Source organism: Halichoerus grypus, chromosome 4 (genome assembly GCF_964656455.1).
Source record: "Halichoerus grypus chromosome 4, mHalGry1.hap1.1, whole genome shotgun sequence".
Lineage (NCBI taxonomy): Eukaryota > Metazoa > Chordata > Mammalia > Carnivora > Phocidae > Halichoerus > Halichoerus grypus.
In genome coordinates, this window is record NC_135715.1 from 58,307,370 (window position 1) to 58,319,402 (window position 12,033).

General features: G+C 38.0%; 1 protein-coding gene across 4 annotated transcripts in view; it reads left to right on the plus strand.

Annotated features, from left to right (window-relative positions):
* Positions 1-12,033, plus strand: part of FNDC3A (fibronectin type III domain containing 3A) — a 156,813-nt gene that overhangs the window by 109,612 nt on the left and 35,168 nt on the right. For all 4 annotated transcript variants that reach the window (XM_078070384.1, XM_078070386.1, XM_078070385.1 and 1 more), the window contains 2 exons: positions 7,730-7,789; positions 9,085-9,223. In XM_078070384.1, the coding sequence (XP_077926510.1) occupies positions 7,730-7,789; positions 9,085-9,223 (199 nt within the window). The remainder of the gene's footprint in view (positions 1-7,729; positions 7,790-9,084; positions 9,224-12,033) is intronic.

The following is a 12,033-nucleotide window of genomic DNA, read 5'->3' on the forward strand; positions in this document are numbered from 1 at the left end:
CTCTGAGGATGCTACTGCAACTGCCCAGTTCATTAAAGTGTACTTTCCTCAGTGGGACGTGTTTTCTTTCTTATATTTAGTGGTTTTGATTTGAGAAGTGGCGGTGGGGGGGTCCATAAAGTGGAGAGGAGAGAAACTTGGCTGAAGGAAAAGGAACAGAGAATAGTGGTTCTTAAAAAAAGAAGTAGAAAATGGGCTGGGTTTTTTAGCCACATATATAAGTAATAGTTGTATCAATGATTATTTTAAGAAAATGTGTGCTATTATATTTGAAAATGTGAAAATGTAATAGTGCCCATGAATGAAATGCTTTACTTCAAATTATTCACTTTTTTTATGATCTACTCATTAAACTCTTACTATTTTAAGATTCCATTTTATATTCTAACAAAATGCAGAAGTGGCATACTCCTTGCAAAAATTTGGTGGTTTTGCTTTCAGTAATACACAGGTTATTTATCATTTTAATTGTGCAAGATGAATTTTTAAATAATTGAAACTGGTTTCATTTCTTTAATAAGCTAAATATCTTCCCTGACTACACTAAAAAACAAAAAAAAACAAGTCTGGCTTATACCATAATTTGCTTGGGACACCTCATGTTTTTGCTTTTTTGGGTTTTTTTTAATTTAGTGATTCATCACTTATATACAGCACCCAGGTGCTGATCAAAAAAAGTCACCTCCTTAATTCCCATCACCCATTTAGCCCATCCCCCCACCTCCCTCCATCAACCCTCAGTTTGTTCTCTATCCTTAACTCTTATGGTTTGCTTCCCTCTCTCTTTTTCTTTTTTTTTTTCCTTCCCAAATGTTCATCTGTTTTGTTTCTTAAATTCTACATATGAGTGAAATCATATGGTATATGTCTTTCTCTGACTGATTTATTTCACTTAGCATAATACCCTCTATACCTTCTGTTCCATTGATCTATGTGTCTGTTTTTCTACCAGTACCATACTGTCTTAATGACAACAGCTTTGTAGTAGAATTTAAAGTCCAAGGCAAATGGCAAGGTTTCATACTTTTTGATGGCTGAGTAATATGCCATTGTGTGTGTGTGGATGTGTGTGTGTGTGTGTGTGTGTGTCTGTCTCTGTCTGTTTGTTGGTCTAACATCTTCTTTATCCATCCATCAGTCGATGGGTATCTGGGCTCTTTCCATAATTTGGCTATTGTTGATAGTGCTGCTATAAACACTAGGTTGCATGTGCCCCTTCGAATCAGTATTTTTGTATCCTTTGGATAAATACCTAGTAGTGCAATTGCTGGGTCATAGGGTTAGTTCTATTTTAACTTTTTTAAGAACCTCCATACTGTTCTCCAGAGTGGCTGCACTAGTTTGCATTCCCACCAACAGTGTAAGAGGGTTCCCCTTTCTCCACATCTTCGACAACATCTGTTGTTTCCTTTGTTGTCAATTTTAGCCATTCTGACAGGTGTGAGGTGGTATCTCATTGTGGTTTTGATTTGTTTCCCTGATGATGAGTGATGTTAAGCATCTTTTCATGTGTCCATTAGCCATCTGGATGTCTTCTTTGGAAAAGTGTATATTCACATCTGCCCATTTGTTAACTGGATTATTTGTTTTGGGGATGTTGAGTTTGATAAGTTCTTTATAGATTTTGGATACTAATCCTTTATCAAATATATCATTTGCAAATATCTTGTCCCATTCCGTAGGCTACCTTTTCGTTTTGTTGATTGTTTCGTTCACTGTGCAGAAGCTTTTTATCTTGATGGAAGTCCCAATAGTTGATGTTTGCTTTTGTTTCCCTTGCCTCCAGTGACGTGTCTAGTAAGAAATTGAGGTCAGAGAGGTTGCTGCCTGTTTTCTCCTAGGATTTTGTTGGTTTCCTATCTCACATTGATGTCTTTCATGCATTTTGAATTTAATTTTGTGTATGGTATAAGAAAGTGATGCAGTTTCATTCTTATGCATGTGGCTCTCCAGTTTTTCCAATACCATTTGTTGAAGAGATTCTTTTTTCCATTGAATATTCTTCCCTGCTTTGTGGAAGATGAGTTGAGCATGTAGTTGTTGGGTCCATTTCTGGGTTTCCTCTTCTGTTCCATTGATCTATGTGTCTGTTTTTCTACCAGTACCATACTGTCTTAATGACAATAGCTTTGTGGTAGAATTTAAAGTCCAGAATTGTGATGCCTCTAGCTTTGCTTTTCTTTTTCGGGATTGCTTTAGCTATTTGAGGTCTTTTGTGGTTCCATACAAATTTTAGGATTGTTTGTTCTAGCTCTGTGAAAAATGCCGGAGGTATTTTGATAGGAGTTGAATTAAATGTATAGGTTGCTTTGGACAGTATAGACATTTTAACAGTCTTCTTCCAATCTATGAGCATGGAATGTTTTTTCCATTTCTTTGTGTCCTCTTCAATTTCTTTCATAGTTTTCAGAGTACAGATCTTTTACCTCTTGGGTTAGGTTTATTCCTAGGTATCTTACATTTTTTGGTGCAGTTGTAAATGGGATCAATCCCTTGATTTCTTTTTCTCCTGCTTCATTATTGGTGAATAGAAATGCAAAAACTTTCTGTACATTGATTTTATATTCTGCAGCTTCGCTGAATTCATTTTCAATTTTTTGGTGGAGTCTTTTGGGTTTTCTACATAGAGTATCGTGTCAGATGCAAATAGTGAAAGTTTGACTTCTTCCGATTTGGATGCCTTTTCTTTCTTTTTGTCTGATTGCTGGGGCTAAGACTTCCAGTACCATGTTAAATAGTAATGGAGAGAGTGGACATCCCTGTCTTGTTCAGGACTATAGAGGAAAAGCTCTCAGTTTTTCCCCGTTGAGGATATTAGCTGTGGGTCTTTCATATATGGCCTTTATGATGTTGAGATATGTTCCATCTATACCTACTTTGTTAAGGGTTTTTATCAAGAATGGATGCTGTATTTTGTCACATGCTTTTTCTGCATCTATTGCGAGGATCATATGATTCTTATCCTTCCTTTTATTAACGTGGTGTATCACCTTGATTGGTTCTTTAATATTGAACCACTCCCTGCAGCCCAGGAATAAATCCCACTTGATCATGGATTTCAGTTTTTTCAATGTTGAATTTCTCTTGTTGGGATTTTTTGCATCCATGTTCATGAGGGATATTGGCCTGTAATTCTCCTTTTCAGTGGGGCCTTTGGTTTGGGAATCAAGGTAATGCTAGACTCATAGAATGAGTTTGGAAGTTTTCCTTCCATTTCTTTTTTTTTGGAACAGAAATTTGTGAGAATTGGGTATTAACTCTTCTTTAAATGTCTGGTAGAATTCCCTTGGGAAGCCATCTGGCCCTGGGCTTTTGTTTGTTGGGAGATTTTTGATTACTGATTCAATTTCCTTGCTGGTTATGGGTCTGTTCAAATTCTCTATTTCCTCCTCTTTTAGTTTTGGTAGTTTGTATGTTTCTAGGAATTTGTCCTTTTCTTTGATTGCCTTGTTTGATGGCATATAATTTTTCATAATATTCTCTTATAATTGTATGTGCTGTCAGTTGTGATCTCTCCTGTTTCATTTGTGATTTTATTATTTGGGTCCTTTTCTCTTTTCTTTTTGTAAGTCTGGCCTAGCAGTTTATCAATTTTATTAATTCTTTCAAAGAACCAGCTCTTAGTTTCGTTGATCTGTTCTACTGGGTTTTTTTGTTTGCTTGTTTTTGTATTGTTTATTTCTGCTCTAATTTTTATTATTTTCCTTCTGCTGGCTTTAGGCTTTATCTGCTGTTCCTTTTCTGGCTCTTTTAGGTATAAGGTTAGGTTGTGTATCTGAGACTTTTCTTGCTTTTTGAGGTAGGCCTATATTGCAAGGACCCTCTTAGGTCCTCTTTGGATCACCTTTGCTGCATCCTAAAGGTTTTGGACTGTCATGTTTTCATTTTCATTTCATTTCATTGAAGTTTTTTAATTTCTTCTTTAATTTTCTAGTTAACCCATTTATTCTTTCGTTGGATATTCTTCAACCTCCATGTATTTGTGATCTTTCCAAATTTTTTCTTGTGTTTGACCTCAAGTTTCATAGCACTGTGGTCTGAAAATATGCATGGTATGATCCCAGTCTTTTTGTAACAGCTGAGGCCTGATTTGTGACCCAGTATGTGATGTTTTCTGAAGAATGTTCCATGTGCACTTCAATGTGTATTCTACTGCTTTAGGATGAAATGCTCTGAATGTGTCTGTTAAGTCCATCTGGTCCAGTATGTCATTCAAAGCCCTTGTTTCCTTGTTGATCTTCTGCTTAGATGATCTGTCCCTTTGTAAGTGGGGTGTTAAAGTCCCCTACTATTATTGTAATATCAATGAGTTTCTTTAAGTTTGTTATTGATTTATATATTTGGGTGTTCCCAAGTTGGGGGCAGAAATATTTACAATGTTAGATCTTCTTGATGAATAGACCCCTTAATTATGATATAATGCCCTTCATCTCTTATTACAGTCTTTGGTTCAAAATCTAGTTTGTCTGATATAAATATGGCTACTCCAGCTTTTTTTTTTTTTTTTTTTTTTTTTGGTGTCCATTAGCATGATAGATGGTTCTCCATCCCCTCACTTTCAATCTGCAGCTGTCTTAGGTCTAAAATGAGTGTCTTGTAGGCAGCATATAGATGGATCTTACTTTTTTATCCATTCTGGTACCCTATGTCTTTTGATTGGAGCATTTAGTCCATTTACATTCAGAGTGATTATTGATAGATAGGAATTTAGGTGCCATTGGGTTACCTGTAAAGTTGGTGTTCTGGTGATGTTCTCTGTTCCTTTGTAGACTTTGTTGTTTTTGGTCTTTTATTCCCCATTCAAAGAGTCCTCTTTAATATCTCTTGCAGGATTGGTTTAGTGGTCACGAACTCTTTTCGTTTTTGTCTGTCTGGGAAATTCTTTATCTCTCCTTCTATTGTGAATGACAGCCTTGCTGGATCAAGTATTCTTGACTGCATTTTTTCCCATTCAGCATGTTGAATATATCCTGCCATTCTCTTCTGGCCTGCTAAATTTCTGTGGACAGGTCACTGCAAACCTGATCTGCTGCAACCCTGTCTGTCTTCCCTTGTAGGTTAAGGACTTTTTTTCCCTTGCTGCTTTTAGGATTCTTTCCTTGTCTGTGTTTTTTGTGAATTTGACTATGATATGCCTTAGTAATGGCTGGCTTTTGTTGAATTTAATGGGAGTTCTCTGTGCTTCTTGGATTTCAATGTCTGTTTCCTTCCCCCAGATTAAGGAAGTTTTCAGCTGTAATTTGCTCAAATAAAACCTTCTGCCCGTTTTTCTTTCTTCTTCTTCTGGGACTCCTGTGATCAAATGTTAGTATGTTCTAAGGGGCCACTGAGTACCCTAACTCTACATTTGTGATCCTATACCTTTATTTCCCTCTTCAGCTTCATTATTTTCCATAATTTTGTCTTCTATGTCTGTATCCTCTGCTTCGTCCATCCTTGTTATCATTGCATCCAGTCGGTTTTGCGTCTTGGTTATAGCATTTTTTATTTTGGCCTGACAAGTTTTTAGTTCTTTTATCTCTGCAGTAAGGGATTCTCTAGTATCTTCTATGCTTTTCTCAAGCCCAGCTAGTGTCCTTATAATTGTTGTTTTAAATTGGTGGTGGTGTTGTTGTTGTTGTTGTTTTAAATTCTTATTCAGGCATCTTATTTATATCTCTATTGATTAAGTCACTGGCTGTTAACTTCTTCCTGTTCTTTCTTTTGGGATGAATTCCTCTGTCTTGTCATTTTGTCTAGGTCACTGTTTTTTGGGGGTGATTTAGTTATACTCCTGCTCCTGAGAGTAATGGCTGTATTAAGAAGAGGTTAAAAAAAAAAGAGGTCCTATACTGTCTTGGGCCTGGTGATTTAGGAGGTGTTTCAGAGTGTGCACTCTGCTGTTTTGTTTTGGCTGCTCCTTCCCTCAGGTCAGTCGTCTGCAGAGTTTCTCCTTGCCTGCAGTGGGTGGTGTTTGGACCTTGTCCACTATATGGCAGGTTTTAACTAGGTGTGTCTTGGTCTGCTTGTTAAAAGAAGCTAGATCCAAGAGGAAGGAAGGGAGGGAGGAGAGAGAGAGAGAGAGAGAAGGAAGGAATGAAGGAAAGAAAGAAAGAAAGGAAAGAGAGAGAGAGAAAGAAAGAAAGAAAGAGAGAGAGAGAGAGAAAGAAAGAAAGAAAGGAAAGAGAGAGAGAGAAAGAAAGAAAGGAAAGAGAGAAAGAAAGAAAGAAAGGAAAGAGAGAGAGAAAGAAAGGAAAGAGAGAGAGAAAGAAAGAAAGAAAGAAAAAGAATAAATAAATAAATAAATAAATAAAGAAGATCCTAGATCCTACTTCCCCTAGAGCTGAAGCTTTGCAGCACTCTATGATCAGGACACTTGGTGCGTGTGAGGGGTTTGTTCTGGTCTTCTGGAGGGATGCACCTGCAGGGTACTGGCGGGGCGGGCAGGCGGGAGGGGTTGGTGTAAACAGCTCCAGCCTCCATTATGGGGGCAGGGAGGTGCTGTGTTGCTCAGTGCTGATGGGTGTGGGGGAAATGGTGTTGCCCTGCTCTCCTCCCCGGACTGGGGAGTTCGTGCCTGCCAATCTTCAGGAAGCCCTCTCAGAAGAGTAAACAATCACCCCTCTTGTGTCCCCAGCTTCTGTCAGGTCTCTGCCAGGTGGCACAGTACTCCTGTGTTTTATCTCAGGCACGAGGCTGGGTTTCAAAACTCCCAATTTTATGTACTCTTGCTGATCCTCTAGGGGAGAGTCTCGCCACACTGTGGTCAGTGCCAGTTTGTCCCAGAAACGCAGTCGCACAACTGCACAGTGGTTCAGAGTTTATGGTAAAGTGCAGCAAAAAGCAGCACCAAGGTTTGCTGCCCTCAGCCAGTGTCTGTATTCCCATGCTAGTGAACAGGGATGCACATTGGTGCTGCCAGTTCTTTTGTCCCCGAGAGCAGCCATCCACCATTCCCAAATGTACTCCAAAAAGGGGAACTGTTTTTCCCTGTGTGACCCAGGGGATCCTCAGACCACACTGCCCGCTCCCGGGTCTCTGCATTCCTTCCCCACCAGAGCACCGCTAAGCCTGCCAGGCACAACCCCGACAATGGCACGGACTTGTAAAACTTAAGACTTTGAGCTCTGCTGCTTATAAAAATTTGCCATAGTCAGCCCCTCTCTTTTTCCCAGTCACTGGTTTTGGGGAAGATTTTTTTCTTGTGCAGTCCCCTGCCTGCTGCTTCACTTTCTCTCTCTCTCTTTCTCTCTCTCTCTCTCTCTCTCCCCTCTCCATGATCAGGTCTTCTGCCCCTCCACAGCACCCACATCTGTTCTCTCCCCAAATCAACTCTCCACAGCTCCTACCTTCCACAAGGTGGCTGTTTTTCTACCCGTAGACATGCAGCTTTGTTCTCTCAGTCCTCAGATTGATTTCTTGGGTGTTTAGAATGATTTGATACTTATCTAGCTGTATTGGAGGGACGAGGCAAGCTTAGGGCCCCCTACTCTTCCACCATCTTAATTCCTCTCTGCACCCACTGTGTGGACACCTTTCTGTTTTAAAGTGGTATGCAGGTACATAACTTAAGTTTGGCACATAACCTTATTACACAAATTCCATATTGGTGGAATCTGAATATGGTTACAATTGGTAAAGTAAAAAGCAGTATAATTTCATAAACTGCCACAAACTGAAGTGTACATAATGTAAATCCTCCGGAAATGCTTGTTTATCAGACCGTGAAATGTTCCTTTTTTTACCCCAGAGGAGAAGAAACAAGTGTCACTTTAAATGATCTCAAACCAGCTACAGATTACCATGCAAGGTAAGGAGTTCCTACATGTTGCCGTAATATGATCGAGTAGAGCATAGGTGGTTTTTTTTAATAATTTCATTAAAAGCCTGGAATATAATTTTAAAAACATGAATTTGTGGACTTTGGTTTTGCTTTTGGTACAATTACCAACACAGTCCCAAAAAAAAACCAAAAACATTTAACTAAAATGTTATGTTGAAGGGTCAATCATCCTGTTTGTAGGACCTTGGGATTGGAATGAATATACAGATAATAAGTATAATATGTCTGCATATCTAATTTAACATATGGAAAACTCCCTGCTTTTGAAATTTTCCCAAAACAGAAGCATTAATAATAGTTGGTTTGTACTTAATGTATTTTTACTACATCATGTTCTAGAAAGAGTTTGGGATATTAAATTAAAAATTTCACAGCACTTAGGGGTGCCTGGCTGGCTCAGTCAGTAGAGCATGCAACTCTTGATCTTGGGGTTATGAGTTTAAGCCCCACATTGGGTGTAGAGATTACTTAAAAATAAAATCTTAAAAAAAATTCACAACATTTAACTGAGAAGTAACTTAGATACTGTTTTATTCTGCATAGTTCTATTATAATTTACCAACATTTTACATACTAAAGCCTCCCCAGCTGGGACTCATTACTATATTTGGTGAGTCACCTCGATCTGTGGTTGGGATTAATCCTATTAAACTATTAAGTCTTCAATTACACTTTCTTTGGATGAAGCCGAAGTATTGTCCAACTTAGCACTATTCAAACTGTGGACTGCAACCATTATTAAATCATGAAATTTTATGAGTTATATTCAGCATTTTTTTAATTAAATAATCAAATGGTATAGAAGGTATCTGTATATTACCCTTAGGGATATTGTTTCAGGACACTTTTCTTTCTTGTGTGTGTGTGTGAGCAAGTACATATCACACAGACAGTTGTCACAACTTAAGATGTATTTCTTACTTTGTGTTATAGTCAAAAAAAAAAAAAAGGATGAAAGCCACTGGTCTAGCCTATATTTCTTTTTTTAAGAGCCATCCTTTACTTTGATGCGCATATTTTTTTTTCTTTTAAAGACTTTATTTTTAAGTAATCTCTACACGCAACATGGGGCTTGAAATCCCAACCTAGAGATCAAGAGTCACATATTCTACCAACTGAGTTAGCCAGGTGCCCACCCTTGTTTTCTTGATAGAACATTTGGAGGGCACCTTACTGATTTGCCAAGTACTTAAAGGCTGATGGCTGTTGGAGGTAGGATACAATGATTCTGCTGATTAAAACTATTTATTTTATCGCCATAGAGTCCAGGCAGAATACAATTCCATGAGGGGCACTCCTTCAGAAGCTGAAAGCTTTACCACCTTAAGCTGTGAACCTGACATACCTAATCCACCCAGGATAGCCAATAGGACCAAAAATTCACTCACTTTGCAATGGAAGGTAAGAATATTCTTTAGAGTATTTTCCAACTGGACGTTTACTCCCTCCTCCCCCCACTAGTATTAAATTTCAGTTGTTCTTGTTTGGAGACAAAAAAGAACTTTAAGCTAACTTGTTCTTCTTTATATATATTAAATCTTGAAATAATACTCTTAGTGATTTTTCTTACTATATGTAAATATAGCAGAGAAGACTGATACATAATTAGCAGTCCTTATTATACTGGACATGGGATAACAGAGTCTCAGCAGTGCTTCTCAAGTTCATTACAATGCCTTTATATCCTGAATTTTATCATAAAATGGGGTTCATAATAACTAGACTCATAGTTTTAGAAATATAAATATGATATCTTAAAGCAATATTCCATTACTCTTTTAATAGAATAATATGTATGCTAATATGTAAATGTTTGTGCCCCAGCTGCACAAGAAGATACAATAAAATGGACAGACACCACAGATAGAATTGATAATTCAGATAGCACAGACAGCATTGTCATTGGAGACATGAATTACTGAAATGATACATGAATCTTGGTAAATTTCTGAACAAATTAAGTACAGTCTTTCTCAAATTGCAGAGTAGTTACATTTTGGAAAAATCCAGTAACTTAAAACTATAGAAAAAATACCTTGTAAAATGGAATTAGGTTTTAGGCTCTGATAATTATAAACAGATATTTCACCTACATGAATGTCCAGGAGGACATTCAAAAGTCCTAGAGAAAGAGAAAAATTCTTCTTTGTATTGATTGTCCCACACTGTGCAAAATTGTTAGCATCTTTGATCCCCACCCATAAAAGTCAGCTTTTCCTCCCCCTGCCATTATTGTGATGGTCAGAAACACCCCCAACAAAATTTCTAAACAGCCCCTAGAAGGGAGTACTACCCCTCCTAGCAACCGTTAATTTTTAGTAAGAAAATAACTACTAGTCTTGATTTAATTATCTACTCTTAGGCCAAGAGCAAAACTCAGGGCCTAGCTTTCTTTCTGGAAGCTGGTTTGGGGCTTATTAGTCCCTAGTTCTTCTGAGGATAATTAGATGCTTTATGCAGTTAAAAAGTACTGTTAGCACATGTAAATCAGACAAGTATGTACATACATACATTTTTGTATGTGATAAGTATGACTAATATTATTTCATGTCGCTTAGAGTAGCATTTTATTGGTAGGGCAGTTAAGGTAGCAGCTTAGTGCCCTTCATTTAGTTTGAGATTTCAACAGGGTGTACTGCTCTTTACTCTGAAGATAAAATAACATTGAATTTTGAAATTTGTCTTTAACAATATCCCAACAAGTCTGTAAGATACAAACAGTGCCCTTAGGCCCTAGGTCTCTTAGTTGCCTACACAGGTTACCCAGGCTTATGCTCTTCTAGAAACGGTCCTGTATATGCAGAGTAATAGCATGGTTGGGGAAAGAGATAATCATTTTTACTGTTACTGGGGATAGTATTATATATCTCAGAGTTGTGGGGAGGATTATCAGATAATATCTGTATAGCCCATAGCACAATGCCTGGAACATAATAAGCATGATAACTGTTGTTGCTATTTAATGTTAAAATTGAAGAAAACTGGCTTACTGTAGTTTATGACTTAAATATCAGATCCTTTGACCCTACTGCCTCATATAATCTGAAAGTATTACTTGGGGGTTAACATGGCATGAGAATCATAGCATGGGTGGCAAGTGGGGTAGCAGTTGAGAGAAGTATTTTATCAGCTGACATTGTTTAGAGTTGCCAGTGCACGGTGATGATAAAAAGCTAACTGAAGTTGGTCTTTTACCCTCTTATAATTACTAGTATCCACCAGACCTCTTGTTGCTCAGCTTCTGGAATACTGCTGGGTAGGAACACTGGTTTTGTGTCAGAGCAAATTCAGCTCTGCTCCACTCTTAATGACTGATGTGGGGCAACTTATTTGGGTTCCTTAAAGCCTCCATTTCCTCTTTTGTATAGTTTGGATAATAGTACTACAAAGAGTTGATTTGAGGATTAAATGAGATAAGGTGAAGAACACTTTACACATAATAGTTTCCCCTCTAACTTGGAGAAATGGTCACAGGTTGTTGAAGGTGTCACCATAGCCATGCTTCTTCCAGGGAGTTGAGGAGAATCCATTTCCTTGACTTGAAAAGCCTCACAAAATAAAGTAGAAAAAATTAAGCAAAATAAATGTGCGACCTTAGCAACTAGACTAGAGCAATCTGGAGGCATTAATTATGGGGAAATGTATTTTTATACCACACACTTCTTGCTGAGATTTGCAATCTTCTCCACCTTGGGATTCTCTTCCTTTGCTGTTTGAGTTGAATTTCCCAAGGTTTCTTTTTCTGCCCCATCCATACTGTCATCACTTTTAACTGCCACGCCTGTAACTTACAGAGCAAATTCTGGTCATGTTCACCAGTTAAAAATTACAATTTTTAAGTACATCTGTGTTAATGTTCAACAAATCATTTGGACCTCCATGGTATAAAAGATTCTTTATTAAAAACTTGACCATTCTTGAGTGCTCTTAACATGGTTGGCAGTAGGGGCGCCTGGGTGGCTCAGTCGGTTAAGTGTCTGCTTCGGCTCAGGTCATGATCCTGGAGTCTGGGAATTGAGTCCCCGCATCAGGCTCCCTGCTCAGCGGGGAGTCTGCTTCTCCCTCTCCTCTGCCCCTCCCCCCACTCATGCTCGCTCACTCTCTCTCTTTCACTCCTTCTCTCAAATAAATAAATAAATCTTAAAAAAAAAAAAAAAAAACCATGGTTGGCAATATTATATAAAAACCAGATAGAGTCCAGAGAATTATAG